This window comes from Mus musculus, chromosome 14 (assembly GCF_000001635.26).
Source record: "Mus musculus strain C57BL/6J chromosome 14, GRCm38.p6 C57BL/6J".
In the NCBI taxonomy this organism is placed as follows: Eukaryota; Metazoa; Chordata; class Mammalia; order Rodentia; family Muridae; genus Mus; species Mus musculus.
Window position 1 is genome coordinate 69,767,253 of NC_000080.6, and position 23,744 is coordinate 69,790,996.

The 23,744-nt window shown below is 48.2% G+C and overlaps 2 protein-coding genes across 4 annotated transcripts in view; one reads left to right on the plus strand and one right to left on the minus strand.

The window, feature by feature from the left end:
- Positions 1–219: 219 nt before the first annotated feature.
- Positions 220–17,159, plus strand: Tnfrsf10b (tumor necrosis factor receptor superfamily, member 10b). The gene is made up of 8 exons (NM_020275.4): positions 220–539; positions 3,529–3,625; positions 6,125–6,235; positions 7,834–7,942; positions 8,820–9,016; positions 10,469–10,563; positions 13,252–13,321; positions 14,980–17,159. Exons 1-8 carry the CDS (start codon positions 408–410, stop codon positions 15,312–15,314), a joined length of 1,146 nt encoding a protein of 381 aa, NP_064671.2. The 5' UTR covers positions 220–407; the 3' UTR covers positions 15,315–17,159.
- A 578-nt stretch (positions 17,160–17,737) lies between these two features.
- Rhobtb2 (Rho-related BTB domain containing 2) overlaps positions 17,738–23,744 on the minus strand; it is a 39,858-nt gene continuing 33,851 nt past the window's right edge. For all 3 annotated transcript variants that reach the window (XM_017316022.2, NM_153514.5, XM_030247818.1), the window contains 3 exons: positions 21,380–21,468; positions 20,606–20,711; positions 17,738–20,483 (listed from right to left, as the gene is read on the minus strand). In XM_017316022.2, coding sequence (XP_017171511.1) covers positions 20,263–20,483; positions 20,606–20,711; positions 21,380–21,468 — 416 coding nt within the window. In that variant the 3' untranslated portion in view covers positions 17,738–20,262. The remainder of the gene's footprint in view (positions 20,484–20,605; positions 20,712–21,379; positions 21,469–23,744) is intronic.

The window sequence follows — 23,744 nt, forward strand, 5'->3', positions numbered from 1 at the left end:
AAGGGACAGGCAGACCTTTGAGTATTACGAGTTGGTTTTTTTTTTTTTAATAAGCATGGGCGTCTCCAACCACGACCTGACAAATATAATAAAAGTGGTGTGATTCTTTAAAAAAATAAAAGTTGTTCAGATTCTGTCCGGCGACTGCTCCCAAGTTTTCATATTAGGTAGGATCGGGGTTGGACGCGTAATCAAGCTCCTCCCAAGGTGGATTTCCCCACCCCTGCCCGGTGCGCGCGCAAGCCCGCGGAGGTTGGAGGTACCACTAAGCGTCAAGTCGCCGCGACAAGAATCCAGAACTTTTCTGGGAGTGAGGAAATCCAGAGAACTTTTTTAGGAGTGAGGGGACAGCCATCCTTCGTGGCTTTTGGGAGCTGAAGCCGCAGGGTTTCGGATGAGCTGACACCATGGAGCCTCCAGGACCCAGCACGCCCACAGCCTCTGCCGCTGCCCGGGCAGATCACTACACCCCAGGCCTCCGGCCACTCCCGAAGCGCAGACTTCTATATAGCTTTGCGTTGCTGCTTGCTGTGCTACAGGTGAGTGTGGCGCGACTGCGGTGCCCGAAGTGGGAAGCCGGCCAGGAAAGGAAATGGCAAGGAAATGTCCTGAGAGCCGGGCGCGCACGTGCGTGTGGTGGGAGAGGTCTGACACTGCGGGGGGTGGGGGGGACACGACTCCGCGGGGGTCCAGGTAGGCCTCAACAGGGAAGCCTAGAAGGTTCGATGGTGGGGTGAGAGGGTTGGGGGGGTGGAGTGAGAGGGGGGGTGGAGTGAGGGGGGGTGGGGGACCCGAAGGTGAGGTGGGTCAGGACTGGATGGGGAGGTGGGCGGAACACTCTAGACTGGGAGGATGTGAGGCGCCGCTCTGGTAGAAAAAGGTCCTGACGGTAGATGAGAGGTCCTCAAAGATGGTGGGAAGAAAGTTCTGGCGTTGGGTTGGGGCTTGTGGAGATGGCACGCGAGGGGCGTGGCGAGCAGCTGACCCAGCAAAAACGCACCAGGGCACCCAAGGTGGAGCAGGGAAAGGGAGAGGGGACAGTGGGCGGAGGAAGGATCCAGTTACCCTGTAGGATCCTAAGGACAGAGAAGGCCATGGTGGGGGAGCCAGGTGGAGGGGGCTGTTGGGGGGAGGGGGTGGAGACCCTCCCTAGCTGCTGGACATCCCTTTCCAGGCAGGAAAGGAAGCCTTGCCTGGTGTTAGCTTTAGCTGCCAGAAAGTTCTGTTCAATTTCCGCGTCACATCACTGACTGTACTTTTTCCAGTTTCTTGGACTCTGCAACTTACTGGGCTTAAAAAGAGTAAAGGGGCCCTGAAGAGCCTAGAATCGGGCCTTTCCCCTTCTGCCAGATGAGATTGTTGAGGGGAATTCCAGTGTCTTGGAGTCCATTGTTTCTAACTTCAAATAGAAAGGCACACAAGTGTCTTTTTAGAGACACTTATTGTATATATTCTTATATTATATTCTAGACTCATTTCCACCAGGCTGGACACAGTTCTCCACCTTCTGTTTTAATACTTCACTGTTGGGCTGGAGAGATGGCTCAGCGGTTAAGAGCCCTGACTGCTCTTCCTGAGTTCAAATCTCAGCAACCACATGGTGGCTCCCAACCATCTGTCATGAGATCTGATGCCCTCCCTCTTCTGGAGTGTCTGAAGACAGCTACAGTGAACTTACATATAATAAATAAATAAAATCTTTAATCTTCTTTAATCTTCTTCCTCCTCACTGTTGAGGAGGAACATGCATATGTCTGAAAAATAAGTAAGTAGAACGAAGGAAGGAAGCAGAGTTAAGATGTGTTCAGGTAGTACCAGGCAGCCCTGCCTATGGACCAGCGTGTTCATCCTCTCTTGGCTTCTAGTTACTTTTAGTATCACTTCTTTAGCTATTTGGGGGGAAAAAAAGAATAAGAAGAAGAAAGAAAGAAAGAGAGAGAGAGAAAGAGAGAGAGAGAGAGAGAGAGAGAGAGAAGGAAAAAAAGAAGAGAAATGAGCAGAATAGTAGTTGAGAACATGGAGAAATGGGTGGAGGGGTGAGCTGTTACTTTAATGGTTACAGACTTAAGAGTTTTAAGATGAAGGGAATTCTGGGCTTTGGTTACAGGACAGTGTGAACACAGCAGTACAGGCCTTTTTGTTTAAAATGATTACGGTGTTAGTTTTACCTAATGTATACCTGAATGCGTGTAAAAAAATCTTTGTGCACACTTATCTTGGGTTTCATTCCTGTGAGGAAACGCCACGACCACGAGCAACTTATAAAGAAAACATTTAAGTGGGGCTGGCTTACAGTTTCATGGGTTTAGTCCATTATCATTATGGTGGGAAGCATGGCAGCATGCAAGCAGACTTGGTGCCGGAGGAGCAGAGAGTTCTACATCTTGATCCACAGGCAGCAAAGAGACTGTGTACCATACTGGGTATAGCTTGAGCATAGGAGACCTCAAATTCTGCCCCCACAGTGACACACTTTCTCCAACAAGGTCACACCTCCTCCAATAAGGCCACATCTCCTAATAGTGACATTCCCCATGGGCCAAGCATTCAAACCCATGAGTCTATGGGGGCCATACCCACTCAAACCACCACATCCCACTCCCTGGCTCCCATAGGCCTATAGCTATAGCATAATGCAAACTGCATTTGGTCTAATTTCAAAAGTCTCCATAGTCTACCATAGTCTCAACAATGTTTAAAAGTCCGAAGTTCAAAGTCTGAGACTCATGCAATCTCTTAACTGTAATCCCCTATAAGATAAGAATAAAAGACAGATCACATACTTCCAACAAACAATTGCACAGGATATGCATCCAAAGCATGTGTTGTCCCACCTCAGGATCCAGATCAAAGGAAGTCTTCCTGCCTCAGGATCCGAGTCACAGGTGTGCCCTCCATTTCTGGATTGTAGTTCATTCCAAATGTAGTCTAGTTGACAACTGAGAATAGTCATCACAACACTAAGTGACTTCAGGTGAGTGCAATACCATAGAATGTGTCTGGAGATCAGAGGCCGGCTTCAGGTGTCAGTTCCCACTGTCTACCTCATTTGGAACAGGCAGGATCTCTCTTGTTCGGCACTGAGTATGCTGCTGGCTGTCCCATGAGCTTCTAGGAATTCTTCATCTCCTCCTCCCATTCAGCCAGAGGAGTCCTGGGATTTCAGATGTGTACTGTTGTGTCTGGCTTTATATTGAGTTTTGGGAATCTGAACTCAGGTCCTTGCGATTGTGTGGCAAGTGTATTTATCCACAGAGCCATCTTTTTAAGTCTTGACTGCATTTTTAAAAACTGGGGGTAAGGGGCAGAAATAGTCACCCACATGATTAATTGGTCACACAGGAAACAAGACAGTATATTAGAGGATGCGTGTTGTTTCTAGTTAAGAAAATATTTAAAGACTTTCCTCTAATTTTACACTATGTATACTGTGTATGTATATACAAACTTACTTTTTTAAAATAGGAAAGAATAAAAGACAGGTGAGACCCAAAGCCACTTAAGGCAGTTCCTGCTTTGTTTCCACAGGCTGTCTTTGTTCCAGTAACAGCTAACCCAGCCCATAATCGTCCAGCTGGCCTACAGCGGCCGGAGGAGAGCCCATCAAGAGGACCCTGTCTAGCAGGTACATTCTAGAGTGATGGCCGGTCTTTGTCTCTGATTCCCACCCCCGGCTCCACGGTCTTGCAATTCCCATTTCTTTGCTGACCTAGATATTTATTCATCATTTTCTAAATTCAAGGTCATGAAGATTTATCTTCATGATGTTTTGCCTGCATATTTTCTATTTTGGTATGTTTCCATTAAGGTATTTTGAACTAATTTTTTGTGCACAGAATCAGGTAAGGATCCAGCTTCTTATTTTATACGGAGCTATCCAGTTCCTTTCTTTTTTTTTTTTTTTTTCTGGATCCAAGCTAGGGCCTCACTCATGGTAGACACGCACATTACCACTGAGCTATAGGCCCCAGCTCTGCTAGCCCAGCTACTGTTCACTATGTGAATTCTGGGTGCCCTACGATCATGAAACCATGGAAACCAGCTGTGTTCGCATTCTTTTCAGTCATCATAACTCTCTCTAGAACCTTTGGTAGCTCTCAGCCTGATCCTATTACCAAAATTATCAAGGTCAGTATCTGTGCTTGGGCAGTCCTAACAAGCCAGGCTCTACCATCATCCACAAGAATTAAGCCAGTCAAAAAGCCATTGATGAGGAATGCTGGCCCCACCCCTCACCCAGACAGTGCCCAGGAGGCAAGGATGTGGGAGAGCTGACATGGCCGACCAACTCAGCTACCACACAGTCCCAGATCCAGGGCTCTGAGCTGGCCCACCTCAACAGCTACCCGACCTGTGGGCTGCTGGAGCCCATGAACGGATTGGACCTGCAGAACCAAAGCTGCAGGGTCTTCCTGACTCAGGGCAACACGAGGACATCTGAGAGGAATCTCAGTGAGGATTAGTATTGATAGTGTAGGGGAACCAAACCAGTGACTCATCGCATGAACATTTGCAAGTAAATGTGTGAACGGAAGGGTACACTGCGTGACACACTGTGACGGCGAGACCTTTTTATTTTTTTTAATTAGTTTTCTATTTTCTTTGGGGGAGAGAAGTTACAAGAGTAGACATTGGATATTGAAGAACTAGGAATGGGTGGGTTTGGGGTACATGATGAGAAATTCACGAATAATCAATAAAAAATTATGGGGAAAAACTCACTGGTTGATACTGAAACTCACAAGTGAACCCCAAATCCATCTTTGACCGGACGTTTAGGGTTAAGTAGGGGCCAGAGGTATGTACTGTTTTGTTGTTGTTTTCATAATTTTTAACGTTTTATTTTTATTTTCTGTATATTGGTGTTTTGCCTGCACGTGTGTCTGTGTGAGGGGGTCAGAACCCGTCCCCTGGAACTGGAGTTACAGACAGCTGTGAGCTGCCCTGTGGGTTCTAGGAATTGAGCCCAGGTCTTCTGGAAGAGTGGCCAGTACTCTTAGCCTCTGGGCCATCTCTCCAGCCCCCAGAGTTATTGACCCATCAATATTTTGTCCCCATTCTGTTTTGCAGGGTGGTCTGACAACTGCAAATCTTGTTCCTTATAAGTTTCTTTATCCCGGCCTAGCCATAGGCTTCATCTTTTTTTTTCTTTCCCCAGTAAAAGATTTCCAGTTTGTTGGCATTCAGTGTCTCAATAGTCTTATACTCAAAGGGAGAGGTCACAAGTGTCTCTTTGGCATATTCCCAGTTTTTCTAGAAGGCCCATTACAGTCCTTCGGCCTCTGGCCACTCCCTTGTGTTTGCGGGCACCACTGCAGAGATACGGGGCTTCTTGGCCTTCTGAAGACGCTGCCTTCCTCCCTTTTGGCCATGGCTTCAGCCTCCCTCCTTCCAGGAATGAATGGGACAGGTGGCAGATGCTGAGAAGACAACCCATCACATGTACGTGACTCTCTGCTGGAGCCACCTGTCTTGAGGACAATCCAATTCTGCTGAGTGGTGCAGGCATACACAGAGGACAGACAGGGAGGCCATCTATTCCTTCGCTGTACAGACTCTGTCACAAGGAACACTACCTCCTACTCCAATCAGTGGAGGCCCGATAGGGATGTAGGCCTGAGGTCCCAGGAGTGCTTGGCAGTGATGCCTCGGGAAATAGAATGGGTACCAGATTGTTTCATCATGAGCTGGCTTCCATAGTCTGCTTATATAGATACTTGTCTCTGACAAGTTACCGACTTCATTGATATACCAAAGTTCACAATATTCATTCATAATCCTCCTTCTTTTATTGGGTGATGGGAGTCTTAGATTTAGCCCTGACTGACCTGCAGTGCTTGTGTAGACCAGTCTTGCCTTGAATTGTTTCTGCCTACTGGCCTACATGATAAGTTCTAGGCTAGCCAGAGCTGTATAGTGAGACACTGTTCAAAAAACAAACAAACAAAATAAAACAGAGAGGAAGACAAGAAAATGCTCTCTAGACATGCCCACAGCCAATCTGATGCAGGCAGTCCCTCAGTTGTGATAGCCATTTCCCAAGTATGTCTAACTAGGGCACGCGTCTTCACCACAGCTCTGGGAATCCCGAAGTTTGCTTAATCAGTTTTCTTTCCATCCTCAGGCCAGTACCTGTCAGAAGGGAACTGCAAGCCTTGCAGAGAGGGTATTGACTACACCAGCCATTCCAACCATTCTCTGGATTCATGTATTCTCTGCACAGTCTGTAAGGAAGGTACAGAGCAAAGGGGCCCTTCCCACAGGAGGAGCATGGGCAGGGGGATTCATAACTGCAGTGAACTGGAAAACTTCAGTTCCAGCCATCTTGATCTTCATTTTTCCCTGTTCTCCGCCTGTCTTTAGTTCAATGGGACAAAACCACAAGTTGTGCTGTGTTTTAGGAATCATTGATACCATCTGTTAAGAATGGGGTAGTGTGCCCTGTGGAGCCCCCCCCCCCGTGCCCTCAGATGTATTGTGGGACAGTTGCCACTGCCCTTACTATGAACAGACTTATAAACTTGGCACATGTGGTGAACAGGAGGTACCCCAGTGTCAGCTATGCAAGGACTTGTCCCAAGGAGTGATGGGATTCCACAGAGCATGTGTCATTGGGGCTGGGCCTTGAAGGATAGATACAGGGTTCTAAGTGGGACAGGGAGGTCTCCAGCCAGAGTTGCAGAATTGGGTAAAGAGGCCTTAACGTTTGGCATAGGGACTAATTCCATTCTGGGTCCAGCCTGAGTCTGCTCAACTCTGCAGTGGTTGATAGCCATCAGCAAACCATGGGTAGTGGCCTGCTTTGCATTCTCCAGGCATGAAGGTCAGACATGTGGGTCACGGGCTATAATGCCAGCCTAGAAAGCAAAAGAGCCACAGTGAGTCTCCTCTCTGTCCCTGCGGTCACTCTCCAGTTGTGGGTGACACAGTATGTTCTATTCTTCCTCTCAGGAGCCATCAGCTTTTTTCTTAGTACTGGCTGCCTTCAAGTCCTGTGAGACCTGTTTATCCTTCTAGAGCATAATAAACTTCAACACATGTTCGTCTTTCCAGTCATGGGCCTGCTGAAGCGTTTGGGTCGTGGGTTATTGTTTTGGTCTCTTGTCAGGAGAAGCTCTGACAAAAGCGCTTACAGAAGAAAGGGTTAAACTGGCTCACAGCAAGGGTACCGCCCACTGTTGCAGGGCGGCAGGGGCAGGAAGCAGCTACTCAGCTCTCCTTCTCAGTGAGTGCTGGGCACGTGAGCTCAGCTCAGTTTCCCCTCTTCGTACAGTTCAGGGACCTAGTCCAAGGGATGGTGCCACCCAGACAGGATGAGTCTTCCCACCCAGTGACCTTAATCAAGATCATCCCCCACAGACATTCCCGGGCCTGTCTCCCAGATGACTCTAGATCTTTATCAAGTTAACAATTGAGATCGATCATCCATCGTAATCAGTAACATAAAAGGTAGTGGTTGAGTGGGTTAGGGCTGGGTTTCCAGCTGCTTCTGGGCTAGAAGTCTCTAGGGTCATGGGCGGTGTGAGCACTCAGTCTCTGCTTCTTAAGGCTCCTCCTTAAGAGGATCATCCTCTGTACATCCCTTGCACCCGTCTTCAGGATCTTTGAACGATTCTTCCTTCCGAACCTGATATATGGGGTCATGAATTGTGTTCCTTTTGTATGGCCCTGAGTACGCATAGCTGCTCATGGGAGACATCATTTGCATGTCTGGGGTGTGGTGTTATAGAATCTGGTCCTCGATATTACTTCCGAAGTTCAGTTGAGGTGAAGCAGAAGTGTGCGCTGAGGAAATGTTCCCATGGTAACCAGGAAAACTCTAACCTCTTACAGATAAAGTCGTAGAAACCCGATGCAACATAACCACAAATACGGTGTGTCGATGCAAACCAGGCACCTTTGAAGATAAAGACTCCCCTGAGATCTGCCAGTCATGCTCTAAGTATGATACAGGGGCTCTGGAACCCCTACAAGCCCAGAGGAACCCCAGAAGACCCTACCTTCTTTGTATTCTTCTCTTTCCCTCTGACCCCGTGGAGTTCCCACATCATAGGGTATCCTTAAACCCTTGGGGTCTTGTGAGCCCTGCTGTCATCTCTCCATGTCTGACTGGAAGTCTTTCCACATCCCTGTCCTCCGTCAGTCAGCAGGCCCTTCCTCTTCTTTCCCACTTGTTCTTTTCCCATGGCCAGATAATCTGTCTCCTGTCCACACACATGGAGCATGGGAATAAGTAGGCCATAGCCTGGTTTGGGTTTATTTACACTCTTTCAGGGTTCTTGTACAGCCAGAGGCCTATAAAGACAAAAATACTGCAGCCCGAAAAAGGCTGTGTGTGTGTGTGGTGGTGGTGTGTGTGTGTGGTATGGGTGTATGTGTGTGTGTCCCTGTGTGTTCTCAGAGGCACCTGAGCCCACTCAGCCAGCCTTGCTTCAGGAGCCTGACCCATCAGTGTCACCTGTCTCTACTTCAGGAGTTTGAGGGAGAAAAGGCCAACAAAGGGACATGGCTCAGCAGTGACCACATGGGCTTCTTACCTTCCCTTTCCTAACTTAGGGTCTTCCTGTGGGCCAAGGCAGCTCAACACACATCCTATACAAAAGATAGAAGGGCTACCACCGTGCCTATGGGGGTTCCCCCAAGGTCTGTACTGTGTGTGCCCAGATGTGGGGACAAATATCAAATGTGGACACATGGAGCCTGTCTTTCCTTCAGTACCATCTCAGGGATGCCGGGCAGAGTGGGTGACTACCCTTTTAGCCCTTCTGGCCAGCAGCCTTCTCACAAAATCTTATCATTTGTTTTTTGTGTGCGCCCAGCTGCACTGACGGGGAAGAGGAACTGACTTCCTGTACCCCCAGAGAAAACCGGAAGTGTGTCTCCAAAACGGCTTGGGCATCTTGGCATAAGCTAGGCCTCTGGATAGGACTCCTGGTTCCAGTAGTGCTGCTGATTGGAGCTCTGCTTGTCTGGAAGACTGGAGCATGGAGGCAATGGTTGCTCTGTATAAAAAGAGGTAAGCGTAGGCTGAGGGCGGGTCCCCTGGACACTGAATCTCACTCTCTGTGACCTGCCCTTCTCCTTCAGGATTGTCCTCCCTGTCTCCCAAACCCGTGTGTCCTTGAAGCCTAGATCTGTCTTGTTCCTGTGATTCACATTCCATCTCCCACTTCCCCCCAAACAGCAAAAATCCAGACTCTGACCAGTGCCTCTCACTGACAGTTCCCTAGTCCTCTTAATTGTAAAGTGTCTTTTGTTCGCCTGTGCCTCCCTCTGCTGACCTAGGCTTAGTCCTGGAAGCCTCTAGCCTCTGTACAATCGAATCCAGGCCTAGAATGTTCTCAGCCTCTGAGACTTACTGCTCACTCTTTCTAGTTCTTTCTGAACTCTGGCTGACTGGTTCAACTCAGCTCCTCTCCAGACTGACTGATTCAGTCTGGCTTCTTTTTCTGCCACTCCTGAATTGCTCTGCTTGACCTCAGACTAACTCTGTCGATCTGTTCTAATCTTCTGGCTTCTTATTCTCCGGCCCATTCTGCCTTTATCTGTGTCTGGCTTGTTCTCTCTCCACAGTCTGTCTCTGTACAACTGACCTGGTAAAATGGCCTCCTTCCTCTCTTTGTTCCTTTCTCTCTCTCTCTCTCTCTCTCCTCTCTCTCTTTTTTTTTTTTTTTTTTTTTTTTTAGTTTTTTGAGACAGGGTTTCTCTGTATAACCCTGGCTGTCCTGGCACTCACTTTGTACACGGGGCTGGCCTCTAACTCAGAAATCCGCCTGCCTCTGCCTCCCAAGTGCTGGGATTAAAGGTGTGCCACCACGCCCGGCCCATGTTCCTTTCTCTTAAGTAGCTTCCCTTTCCTCTCTTTCTGTGAGAGTCTAAGTATGATACAGCAGATCCTGTTCTGTCAAATCTTTCTCTGACTCATCACATCTGCCTCTCAATTAGATGTCACTTTTTCAAACATGGCTGCTTCCTTCTACTAACTAGCTTTACCCTCATCATTTGGGATTAAAGGTGTGTACTAAGGGTTTGTCTGTATTCCAGCCAGAGAGATTTACAAGGTGTGTGCTAAGGGCTGAGCCACACCACAACTCAAAACAGGTGTTTTCAGTAAATACACACTCTTGGGGTTCACAGTGTGACCAAATAATCCTACAACACTTAACCAACTCTGAGGGAGTGGGGCGTGGTCAGGGCAGAGAGACCTCAACTCTTCAACTGAGGATAAAGGTCAGGACCAGAGAGGGCCAGGGACAGCTCTGGTGACAGCAGAACCGGGCAACAATTCTACATGTGTTTATGTTTCTTTGGTCTCTCCCCAGCTGCCCTCTCAGCCTGAGGGTAGACCTAAGCAAGAATGGCCCCTCCTAACCTTGTTAGTGTTGGAACCTCTAACCCCCTCTGCTCAGATAAAGAAGGGCTGATGAGTCTCCTGCCCACTGGTTGTGGGCACCTCCTTCTCTTCTAGGCTGTGAACGGGATCCCGAAAGTGCGAACTCTGTGCATTCGTCTCTCTTGGACCGACAGACATCTAGCACGACAAATGACTCTAACCACAACACGGTCAGTCCTGCAGTAAAGGCCTCAGCTGTTGCTCTGCTGAGAAGCAGGGCTTTTTTATTTTACTTTTAAATTTTATGTATGTGAGTGTTTTGCCTACCTGTGTGTCTGTGTATCCTATGCATGTCTAGTGACCAGGAAGGCTAGAGGAGGTCATTGGATCCCCTAGAACTGGAGTTACAGGCAGTTATGAGCTGCCACTTGGGTTCTAGGAATCAAACCCAGATCCTCTGGAAGAGCAGCCAGTGCTCTCAACCACTGAGCCATCTCTCCAGCCCTGAGAAGCAGGGTGTTTGAGGGGCTGCAAAGCCCAGGAAGGAGGGTACATCATCTCCACCTGGGCCTGGGTCCACTATCGAACAAATGACCATTTTGAGCTTCCACAAGGCCTCAGATCATGTTGCAACTGTGCCTTTTCTGCCCTGCTGTGGTGGAGAGAACTCCCCTTGGCACAGTATCAGAAACACATGGTGTCAGAAACAGATCATGGGTGAGCCTGGGCTATCATCATCTTAGTGCTCTCTCTGCCTTCCCAAAGTCACCCCCACACACATGTGTCCCTCGGGCAGTGATCACACTGAGCCCCCATACAGCAGAGTATAACTAGCCACTCTTTTTGAGCACTACTGGACAGACAAGAGCTGGTGACAGGCGTCACTGGAGAAATGCTGGTTTATAGACAAAGTGGCAGTTGTTATCAGATCTCCTAGAAGACAAAAGACAGGCTGGGTACAGCCTAGTGTGGCGACCCAGCCACTCTGTGGAACATGCTTGAGCCCTTTCCCATTCCTGTTGTGTCCTCAAAACCCGGGGCGGCACAGGCGAGGAAAAGATCCCATGGCAAGGGCTGAGTTCCTCAGTTTGATTTTTGTTTACTATATTGGGGTTTCATACATGCTACACAGACGCTCTACTACTGAGCTACATCCTCAGTAACTTTTCAAAAAGGTTTATTTATTTTATGTATAAGAGTACACCATTGCTCTCTCAGACACACCAGAAGAGGGCATCAGATACCATTGCAGATGGTTGTGAGCCACCTCTGGAAGAGCAGTTGGTGCTCTTAACCTCTGAGCCATCTCTCCAGGCCCCTCACTAACTTTTAAAAACGTTTGATTGTGACAGTGTCTCACTCTGTTACCCAGGCTGGCCTCCAGCTTCTGCCCTTCTGCCTCAGTCTTCAGAGTAGCTGGCATTACAGGTCTGTGCCATCTGCCCAACCAGTTTTCCCTTTTCACTGTTTGCCTAGTTTCCTGATCACATTTGTAAGGGGGATTCCATGAACTACAATTTCTGGGTTAAGGTTACAGAAGTGCTGTTTGGTGCACACACCATGTGGTTGCTGGGAATTGAACTCAGGACCTCTGGAAGAGCAGCCGGTGCTCTTAACCTCTGAGCCATCCCTCCAGCCCCCGGTAAAGTTTGTTTGTAACGGTTAAAATCAGCAGATGCATTGACTTTCCGTCACTCATAGGCTCCTGAAAGCCTCCCCTGATGTAAGATGCACCTCTGACTGCTTGGGGAGGTATTTTTCCCCACTGAATTCATTTTTGCATATTTCTGCATCATGGATGGATTTTAGATGGAGAACAATGTGATATCTCTCCTGGTCACTGTGTGGTCCTTTTGTTCCATTTAAATAGCAAGCCCCCTTGCAACCATGTCTTTGATTCAGGAATTGTTTAGGACTAACTTGCTATGTTTAATGTTAGGCTCTGGTAACCCCACCTATTTTGCTGGCCAAATCCCCCATGTGGAAAGCCCCTACACCTAAGTTCTATAAATCTTTGTCGTCCTCACATGTAATGCTGACCTTTTGAACCTCATGGGCGGGGGCAGGGAGGGATGGGGGGGGGGCGACAATCCTTGTATCTAATTAAAAAAAAAACAACTTGCTTTAATTTAATTTGACCATGATGATTTAGGTCAGTGGTCTTTCTCCTCTCATCTTTGGGATTAATATCCTTTGGCTCCAAGTTATTTTTTAGAAGTCAAATTTAGGGGCTGGAGAGAAGGCTCAGAGAGCAAAAATATTTGCTGCTCTTCCAGAGAACCCAGGTTCAATTCTCAGCCTTGGGCTGGGTAGCTCTCACTACTGCCGGTAACTCCAGCTCCAGGGGCCCTGGCAATCTTGCCTGGTCTCCACAGCTCCCTCTCATATGCACACGACACACATATACATAAATTTAAAACCTTTCAAACTGTCAAATTTCATATTCAGTTGTACCAGAAACCTTCCCAGCCCTGACACTATTGGTGTTTTGGTCTATTTGGTCTCGTATTTAGACTGTTGATGTGTGAGTTGCTGTAACCGATCAAAACACCATGAAAGCCCTGAAGCAAATCTTGACCTTGGATTTTGCAAAAACTGTTCTCTGTAGTCTTCAACTGAGTCTTGTAAGAAGCCTTGGGGGTTGGGAGGGGGTGGTGCTGAAGGGAACCCCTGGAGTACAGGGAACATTCGGTCTTGATGGAGGCTTATGCAAGTGTACGATTGTCGCAGAACACTTGAGTTTGAAGATTTATGCCACCAGCATTCACGAGCCATCAAGCAACTGTGGAGGGAACTTAATCTGTGTCTCCACTGAGGCCTTAGAGGGACAGTGCTGTAAACTAAGTCTTCTAATCAGAATCAGGCCTGGGCCCAGGTCTCCTGACTCTGACGAGCGCGACTCTGCTCTTTGCGTACAGGAACCTGGCAAGACTCAGAAAACAGGAAAGAAGTTGCTGGTTCCGGTAAACGGAAACGACTCAGCTGACGGTGAGTGCTTTGTCTAAGACAATAGCACAGAAGCCCAAGGGATGGGAGAGGCATTCCAATTTTCATCCCCGTGGCAGATAGGCTCTGCCAAGACAACTAAAGATGGGTGCAAAGCCTACAGTGTTATCCCTAGGGCACTCCCCAGAACCTCATATTGTTATTGATAGAATCTTTCTGTCCTTTCACTCTTCCATTTCCTTCCTTTCTACTCTGTAGTCCCCACCTTCGCCAGGGCCTCCAGAATGGTGCATTGGCCTGTGTTAATACCCACTGGCCTTTGACTAGAAGCTCCTGCCCTGGCCAGACCTAGTTCCATGAGCTGTGCACTATAAGCCACAACTCCGATTTCAGAGACTCCATGCAAAATGAATGGAAGCCATCTCATGAATAACGGTTCAGATACCGACTGCATGAGTACTGAGTTGAACCAAATGGCACTTGTTTTCTTTCATACTTAGTTTGTTCGTAAGTTAGTTTTGCACAGGTTCTGGGAACAGAACTTAGGTCTTCTGCAAGAGCAGCGTGTGCTTTTAACCACCGGGCTCTCTCTCCCACCCCCATACTCAGCACTGTACTGCTTGGGACAGAACCCAGGATTCTGAGTATGCTGGGCACTATTTGAGCCTTCCTTTTACTGGCTAAATAAGCCATGTGACTCCCGGGGCTCATGGGACTTGTATCCCGGCTCTTTCGGTTCCTCCGGATGGAAGGTGACACATTTCGTACCTGTCTCATCTATGTCACCATAACCCCATACATGAGCTTTCATGACTTAGATACAGGTTCAGGTTTTCAGTCGTTTGTTTTCCTGCATCCAGTGGCAGTGAGGCAGCCGTGAGGGAGGCCAGCTGGTATGGAAGGTCCTTCGCTCTCTGCTCTGCTGTTTCTGCAGATGAGGATAGCCTTGCCCTATACCTCATGAGTACAGCCTTGAGATACTGTACACTCACCTCCTACGCCCCTCTGTGGTTCATGCCACATGCCCTTACACACACACAGACACACAAACACACACAGACACACAAAGCAACATCTCCCACTGGGCCGTCTTGCATTACAGGAGTTTTTTTTTTTTTTTTAAAAGATTTATTTATCTATTATATGTAAGTACATTGTAGCTGTCTTCAGACACTCCAGAAGAGGGAGTCAGATCTCGTTACGGATGGTTGTGAGCCACCATGTGGTTGCTGGGATTTGAACTCTGGACCGTTGGAAGAGCAGTCGGGTGTTCTTACCCACTGAGCCATCTCACCAGCCCTTACAGGAGTTTTTTAAAGGTATATATTTAAAAACTTTCATTAAAATGTTACTTTGTATATATGGGTGTTTTGCCTGCACATATGTCTGTGCACCACGTGCATGCCTGGTACCTTGCGAAGGCCAGACGATAGTGTCAGATTTCCTGGTACTACAGTTACAGATGGTTGTGAACCATGGGTGCTGGCAATTGAACCCGAGTCCCCTGTATTCAACTGAGCCATTTCTCCAGCACCCAGATTCTTGGTTGGCTTCGGGTGTGGAGGCTTCAACAGCCAGGTTCACAGAGTGCAAGGGAGTGTGTCAGGTCCTCCCCTGGGCTTCTCCATCTGACTTAGGATTCTTGACCCTGTATGAAGTGGCTTGTAGCTTACCTGTCCCCCATGTTTTCTGACACCCAGACCTGAAGTTTATCTTCGAGTATTGTTCGGACATAGTGCCCTTTGACTCCTGGAACCGTCTCATGCGGCAGTTGGGCCTCACAGACAATCAAATCCAAATGGTCAAAGCCGAAACACTGGTCACACGTGAGGCCCTGTACCAAATGCTGCTCAAGTGGCGCCACCAGACTGGGCGAAGTGCCTCCATCAACCATCTGCTGGATGCCTTGGAAGCCGTGGAAGAGAGAGATGCCATGGAGAAAATTGAAGACTACGCAGTGAAATCCGGGAGGTTTACTTATCAGAACGCTGCAGCCCAACCAGAGACAGGGCCAGGAGGATCTCAGTGCGTTTGAAGTCAGCCTGATCTACTTAGTGAACTCAGGACAGCCAAGGCTATGTAGAGAGCCCCGAAGATGCAGGCTCTTCAGTATTATGAGAATGTACTTAATTTTTTCTTGTAGTAGTTAGTGTATCATATTATTGTATTATTTATATTATTACTGTTAAGTACTATGTTCTCTTATTAGAAGTTGAACACAGAACCTCTGAGAACACATATGCTACAAGTGTTCTAACACACCTCCAGCATCCCGGATTACCTTTGTTCCTGAACAAGGCACAATTGGTAGGGTATGATAGGGCCTGCCTATCATCCTAACACTCCGGTGATGGAGCCAGGAAGATCAAGAGTTCGAGGCCAGCTGGTTCACATAAGATCCCATATAATGTGCAGGATGGCTAAACTTGCTGAGAGCTGACTCTGTGGTCTCCTGTCCCAGATTCTAGCGATATTCATTACTAAGACCCTTGTCCAGAGACAAAAGACCACCTCTGTAACAGAGGGAAGAATAAAACAGCCCTAGGGTGGAAACTCCTTGTGAACACAGCCACTGCTGTTTACTGTTAGACTACTGCTCAGCACTACACAGCTGCACGGCACCTCCCTGTGCCAGGTGCTAGTGGGCAGCCTACTGAGGGTACATCTAACTTGAATCTAACACACTTGAAGTGAGTTTGCTGGTTTGGACACAGAGGGAGCATTAAGTGCTACCTGGGGTGACCCTTGAGGACCACGCCCCCTGTAAGCATTTGACCATTGTGAGAGTAAACACTGAAACTCACCATTGTCCTGCCTCAGCCTTTCTAGAGCTGGAATCATAGGTATGCTGCACCGGATCCAGAAGGAGAAATAACTACCTTTAGATACTGTGATAGGGATTTCTAGAAAGCTGCCACATACAGATTTTTGTCCTGTGTGAATTCCTATTGTTTTTTGTTTGTTTTTAATTTTTTATTATTTATTTTCTTCATTCACATTTCAAATGCTATCCCAAAAGTCCCCTATGCCCTCCCCCCCCCTGCCCCCCGCCCTGCTCCCCTACCCACTCACTCACTCCCACTTTTTTTTTTTTTTTTGAGACAGGGTTTCTCTGTGTAGCCCTGGCTGTCCTGGAACTCACTCTGTAGACCAGGCTGGCCTCGAACTCAGAAATTCACCTGCCTCTGCCTCCCAAGTGCTGGGATTAAAGGTGTGTGCCACCATGCCCGGCCTTTTTTTTTTTTTTTTAATTAGGTATTTATTTCATTTAAATTTCCAATGCTATCCCAAAAGTCCCCCACATGCTCCCCCACCCACTCCCCACCTGACTTTATATGCCTCACTCCCACTTCTTGGCCCTGGTGTTCCCCTGTACTGGGGCATATAACGTTTGCAAGACCAAGGGGCGTCTCTTTCCACTGATGGCCGACTAGGCCATCTTCTGATACATATGCAGCTAGAGACACGAGCTCTGGGGGGGTACTGGTTAGTTCATATTGTTGTTCCACCTATAGGGTTGCCGACCCCTTCAGCTCCTTGGGTACTTTCTCTAGCTCCTCCACTAGGGGCCCTGTGTTCTATCCAATAGATGACTGTGAGCATCCACTTCTGTATTTGCCAGGCACTGGCATAGCCTCATACGAGACAGCTATATCAGGGTCCAGTTTTGTTTTGTTTTGTTTTAAACTAGCATGCTGGAGAGGTAGCTCAGCGGTTAAGAGCAGTGGCTGCTCTTCCAGAGGTCCTGAGTTCCAATTCCCAGCAGCTACATAGTGGCTCACAACCTTCTCTAATGGGATCTGATGTCCTTTTCTAGTGTGTTTGAAGCCAGTGGCAGTGTAATTACATACACAAAATAAATAAATCTTTTTAAAAAAGAGAGCAGTGTACGTGGCCCTCATCTATTTCGTTATTTTCATTTTTTAATTTTTGCTGTGTATGAATGTTTTGCCTACATGGTTATGTGCATGATATGCATGCCTGGTGCCTTTGGAGGTCTGCAGGTCAGACGGGCATCTGGTCCCCTTGTACTGGAGTGGCAGATGGTTGTGATCCAGCATGTGGGTGCTTGAAGCTGAGGCCAGGTACAAGAGCAAGCGCAGGTGCTCCAAACTGCTGAACGATCGAGCATAAGGCCTCATTATGGCTTCTCCAGTAGATGCTCGGCACACAGCAGGACAGTTGCCTAGAGATGGCTGGTCCCAGTCATTCTGTAGTCCAAGTTGCTGTGGCGTTCATGGGGCTTCAGGAGGAAGACTCCCACTTCTGAGCATTATCCTTGCCAGTGTTGGTTATGGTATCTTGAGTGCAAGTCCAGGCTGACATCAGGATTGCACATCAGGGTTTGCTGGGCTCTGTACCCAGCCCCAAGAGCAGGTGTTTCACCCTCTCACTTGATGCCCTTCCTTATGCCTCTTAGAAGTGTGTTGGTAATATAAAACAGTACAAGACTTGTCATTAGATACAAAATACTCATGTATTATGAATTCATGACCAAATTAAATATGAAACCTTATATAAAAAGGTGTGTGGAGAGGGGTTGTGGGTTTGTGTTTTTACCCCCATCCTCTAAGACAACACTGAGTGACATGTGACATAGTCCAGAGGAGCATGTTCTTGGGACACTGCCCCACCCCTGGGGGTGTTATGCCAGACTTGTCCCACACTGGAGTTTCTCCTGCTTTTGTCTCCCTGGAATCCAGAGCACCCATGTACTAAGGGACTGCAAGCAGCACCTCCCTCTCCTGGCTCACTCACAGCCCCACCCCCCACTGTGGGTATACAAGGCCACAGGGGTCCACCTGCTGCACACCAGCTCTGACAGCTGTGGGGGTAGGGGTGGGTCCCTGAGGGGTGAACTGGCCTGGGTGGGGCATGGTGTTCTCCTTGGTCTTCCTCCACCTCCACAGATCTTTCTCCTACTAGCCTGTCCATCCTCATTACCAGTGATGCCAGGCGGCTCAGCCCTGTAAATCACTTGGGAGACCCAATTCCCCTTGCTCATTAGGACAGACATCTACCTATCATTTACAGTTCCCGAGAGAGATACCCCTGTATCGTCCAAGGAAGGTGTGAGAAGCTGCCTGCCTTTTCCATGAGTGCAGGCTTCTCCACACTAGAAGCCATTTAGAATTCAGCAGCAGGGCACACCAGCTAGTAGAGGGCAGCACACAACACACTTCCCCAGCCAGCAACTCTGGAGGGCTTTTAACTACTAGGCAGCAGCAGGCTTGGCGGTTCCAGGCTCAGACTACAGAAAATCAGCACTGTGAGACCTGCTACTACTTGTTCCTTCTGACAAGACCAGATCAGAACTCGAGGTCCCGGTACCACACAATTGTAGGTTGCATTTGTTTCTGGGGTTGCTTTAATTCCAGCTTAAGCAACCTAGCTAGGTCCTGGGGACTCAGCCAGTATTTCCTTACCTAAAGCATTTTCTCAGGGAAGGGGACCCCAGAACTTTCATGACCTACTCCCTCATGGGACTTCACCTCGTAAGTCTAGAGAGAGGGTAAAGGTGGTGATATGTGGATCGTAATTAGGAAATGGGAAGGGTCAACTGAGACCCAGTGTCAATCCCACGGGGGCTTCCAGCCACTGTTGTCAATCCTCCAGTCTCCCCAATTCCTCTTTAGACTCGCATCATTTCCTTCCTGCTCAGCTACCCCTGTTTTCTCCTTCCCCTTATCCCCAGCCAGTACCAGGTTGGCTATGTGTAGCCTGTTCTCCAGTGCTCCCTTTTTTGACATTTAATTCCTGCTGAAAGCCTCCCCCCGCCCCAGGAAGCACATTGCCCCACGCACATCCCGTAGAGTCACCTTTGGAAGAGAAAAGTATCCTGCATCAAGGTGGAAAAGGTACAAAGCCATTTGAGCCCCGAAGCCCACACTTTCCCCGAAACCCAGTAGCCTAGACCCAGCAGGCCTTGGGGAGTGGCATCCTCAGAAACGGAGGGTACAGGTCCTCCCCTGAAAGGCATTGGAGTGGTTGGTACTACTGACCCTTCATAGCCACATAATAATAGAGGCCTCCATTCAGCCTTATGAAGATGTACACCCTACAGGGTCTCTCTTTTTAGAACTTCATTCTTTTGGGGAGATGAAGGATAACATGGTCTTGGTGGTGCTTTTGAGTTTGGGTTTCTCCTGTTAGGCTGTTTTTGCTCCCATCTCATAAAAGGCAGTGCTGCCCAGAGGCAGGGGGAGAAACCCCAGAGGAGCATAAAACTGCTGAGCACAGAACCCACCCTTCCTCCTCCTCTTCCTCCTCCTTCATCCATGTCAGATGTAATGTGTGCGGGAAGGGTGAAGTAGAGAACCCACATTGTACTAAAGTGCTGCCTACAAACCTGAACACGGAGTCACCGCTGCTACCCACCACTAAGTCTACACTGCCTGCAGTCAGTCCTTACAGGATGCTGGCAGGCTGCAGTTTATTCTTCTCCCCGCCAGCAGCCACACCTCACGGCCTAGGAGACTTGATGTGGGCTCTGAAGACTTCTTTTCTACCTTAACTTCTCAAGGATTTCAATAAGCCCGAGGGACAATGCTCACGAAATACTTGCAACCCTCAAAAGTCTGTGGATGGGAAAAAAAAAAAGACCAGCTCCTGGAGAGGAAGCTGCCTCTGACCAAAGCAGACACCAATACAGACAAGCCCGAGTACAGGGGAAGCTTTCCTCCACTGGCTCTATTGTCAAGTCCAGAGAGAAAATATCCGAGCTCTGAGCTCTCTCCTGCTCCCCACCTTGGGGCAGATGTTTTCCTGCCCTGCCTGGAATTGTAGGTGGACCCTGTTCTGATCTGCAGGGCTGGCTCCTCTTAGCCTGGGCCACATTGGCTGGTGAGAACGGCTCTGCCCTTAGGATTCTGGTTAGGTGAATTCCCTCGTCACCTGTCGGGTAGAGGGGATGATACAGAAGAGCAGAAGGACAAGGGCTAATGAGGACAACAGCAGCGGGATCAGAAGACGGTGGCAGCATCTCAGACCACAGCCGAGGAGGAGGAGGAGGGGGATGCTGAGCCCGCTGCTGAGGAGGACGGTGATGAGGGACTGTTCCAAAACAGCCACCGCCGCTTGGGCTGCCTCCGCAGGTGTAAATAGTCCTCTTTCTCTCGCTCCTTCCGCGCACGCTGATAGTGGTCCTCTTCTTTCAGGTACCAGACTGGCGGCCACCGGTGTTTCTCAAAGTACTCCTGGTTTTCTAGACAACAATGCCAGGGGTGCGAAGTTAGGAGGTATTTTCAGGGCAGCGCTAAGCCTACCCTGCCCATGCTTTGGGTTAGCCCTGTCACAGAAACTTGTGGGGTTGACACAGAGACTCACCTGGAGACATAGCCTTCATGTCTCTGGGGAACTTGCGGCACACGTTGTTGTAGTTGGTGCAGATATGGTGAAGACACCAGTCGGCCAACTGGTACGCGCAGTGGAACTGTGAGTGGTACAGAAACACATCCCTACTGGAGCAGAGACTCCACATAGAGGCCTACGGAGCAGCAGCTCTGGGCAGTGCCCGTAGATACTCTGCAATCATAAGGGGCCCAACCCTCACAAGCATCCTGTCCGTTGCCAGAACTGGGCAAGACAATGATTGATGTGAGCTCCTGGGTCCTATTATCAACCCCACAATTGCCTCAAGCATGTGTACCACTAATGTTCGTGTCCCACATGCCCTCCTCTGGTACCCGCTCTTCTCAGCTCTTACCCAACCAGGATCCCCTTCTCCTCCCATCCGCAAACAAAACAGTCTGCACCAAGAAGGGGGCAACCGAGCTTAGAAAACCTGGCACCAGCCACCCTCAAAGGCCCAATTCCTGCCACCAGGACTCCTTTGCTTGGTAATAAGGAAGCAGGCAGTTAACTTCAGAGGCACTACAGAGGCAGTTAATCTCAGTACCCCCTATATGATTCAAGCCCTATCCTGGTGTTCCCTCTAATGACCTACGGTCTCGGTCCCTCTGTCTGTCATGGCTAGCTCTCTTTGCAGATGTCGACCAGGGCTGTACACTCTGCCGACCCATCACCTCCCAGAGCCCTACACTCTGTCTACGAGCAGGGTCTGGAGTCAAGACTTGTCACTTCCTTCCCTTGCCACAGTACCTGTGCCAATTCCAAGAATACAAGGACATCCCCATCGATGTCCACCATCATCTGGGTCGCCTCCATCAGTCCAGTCACTGTGTACTGCTCTGTGACACACACATACAGCAACAATCAGCTGATGGAACATGACAAAGGACCTACAGTGCTTATGTACCACAGTGGGGATTGCTATAGAAGGAGTTCAAACTGATCAGGCCAGGGCTAAGTCCCAACAGAAAGCCAGAAAGACCAAAGGAGACTTTAGGTTTGTTCCTATTAGAGGGGAAAAAGGGATGAGGGTAAGGCCTCGGTGGGGCAGGAATGGGAAATGGAAAAGGGCTGTTGAGCTAGCTAAGGGTTTTTTTCTTTTTTCAAACTACACACGTCCCACTGTACAACCTGCTACACAGAGGATCACAGCCCTCAGTACAATTAGCCACTGACGGAAGACAGTCTGAAACCTCATGTTTGTTGAAAATGAAGACAGCCTGAGAACTCTGACAGAGAACTGTGGGTTAAACCTACTTATTCAAATTAATTTAAAATGTATTAGCAGATGGTGTATAAATCTTCCAGTTTACATTCAAACATTTATATGAAGAATAAATTCCTTTGGCCCCGAATTTAAATAGAAGTATCAGAATGAACCCATGAGGTATTTCATCCTTAGAAAGATGGGTGTGTTTTTCCAGCTCCTCCGTCAGGAAAGACCAGGAAAGGAGAGTATCACAAGACTAGTGAGCATTCCCATTGTCGTTTCCACTGTAAGAAACCAGGACTTCCAGCAGCATGTATAGGGCTCTGGGTTCATCACCACTAAGAAACCAGAGTATTTGGAGAAACAGCTGACTCCAGATCTGAAACACGGTGGCGCTAGGACATTTTCCTTCTAGAAAGCAAGGACACCAAGCACTCCTGAGCAATGCAAAGAACAGACGGCTCTTGTCTAAAGGTATAGTGTTTGAACTTCAAAAAGAACAAATGTTGGTTGTGGTAGTGCATGCCTTACAATCGTAGCACTCTGGAGGATTCAGCAAAAGAATCAGGAGTTCAAAGCCAGCTTAAGTTACAAAGCAAGTTCGAGGCCAGCCTGGGCTTTATAAGACTCTGTCTTAGAAACAACAACCAAACAAAATAATAATACATTGAGCCAGGTGATGATGGTGCACGCCTTTAATTTCAGCATTTGGGAGGCAGAGGCAGGAGATTTCTGAGCTGGAGGCCAGACTGGTCTACAGAGTGAGTTCCAGGACAGCGAAGGCTACACAGAGAAGCCCTGCCTTGAAAAAAGAAAAAAGAAAAAAAAAGAAAAAAAAGAGAGAGAGAATACATTGAAAGAAAAACAATTATGTTCATGATAACACTTTTAAAATACACAAATAAAAATTGGCCACCCTCAAGGGTGGGAGGGAAGAGCTATATCTCAGAAACTCAAAGGAAAGGACCAAGTATTCCCGTTTTAACTACAGAAGCGCTATTAGCGGGTAACCAAACAGTAAGTGACGGGCCTTTCTCACTTTGCAGAAGGAAACGGCTGAGTTGGCATAGTATCTTTTTAGAATAGCTGATTAGATGATAGGTCTAGGCAGTGATACTCTATAACTGTTTTTTGGTTTTTCGAGACAGGGTTTCTCTGTATAGCCCTGGCTGTCCTGGAACTCACTTTGTAGACCAGGCTGGCCTCAAACTCAGAAATCCGCCTGTCTCTGCCTCCCAAGTGCTGGGATTAAAGGCGTGTGCCACCACTGCCCCGCCTTTTAAAATTTTTTTTTATTTTTTATTTTTCTCAATAACTGTTAAAAACCACAAAAAAAGAAAGAGAGAAAGAGAGAGAGAAAGAAAAAGAAAGAAAAGAAAAGAAAATCAGACAATCTTTTTCTTTTGATGAAGAGAAATTACTGAAAGCAATATTTTTTTTTAATGCATCAGGATCTAGACCCTAAATTGAATAGCCAGTTTACAAAACGTATGGTCGGGAGAGAATTATATTAACTACACCATGCACATGGAACATGGGACTGTGGTTATAGCTCAGTTGGTAGAGTGCTTGCCTACCATGCCTGAAACCCTGGGTTCCATCCCAGCACCACATAAGCTAGGTGTGTCATGAGGTGGAGGCAGGAGGATCAGAGTATGAAGCAAGTCTAGCCTACAGAAGGACCCCATCCCCTCCCCTCCAAGAGAACAGGAATGCAATCAGGAAAAAAAAAAAATCTGGCTCACAGAAAACAGCCGGACCAAAAGACAGTCTAGGGCTTGTGAGATGGTTCAGGAGGTAAAAACCCTGGCTGCCAAACACGAACACTTGAGTTTGATCCCCAAAGTCCATAGGGTGAAAGGGAAGAACCAACTCCCAAAAGTTGTCCCTGGACCATCACACAAT

What these genes read in the sequence shown, in the direction of transcription:
- Tnfrsf10b (NM_020275.4), top strand. Translation starts at nt 408, where the DNA reads ATGGAGCCTCCAGGACCCAGCACGCCCACAGCCTCTGCCGCTGCCCGG. An exon ending in TGCTGCTTGCTGTGCTACAG is followed by an intron (nt 540 to 3,528) that starts GTGAGTGTGGCG and finishes TTGTTTCCACAG; the next exon opens with GCTGTCTTTGTTCCAGTAAC. An exon ending in CGGAAACGACTCAGCTGACG is followed by an intron (nt 13,322 to 14,979) that starts GTGAGTGCTTTG and finishes TCTGACACCCAG; the next exon opens with ACCTGAAGTTTATCTTCGAG.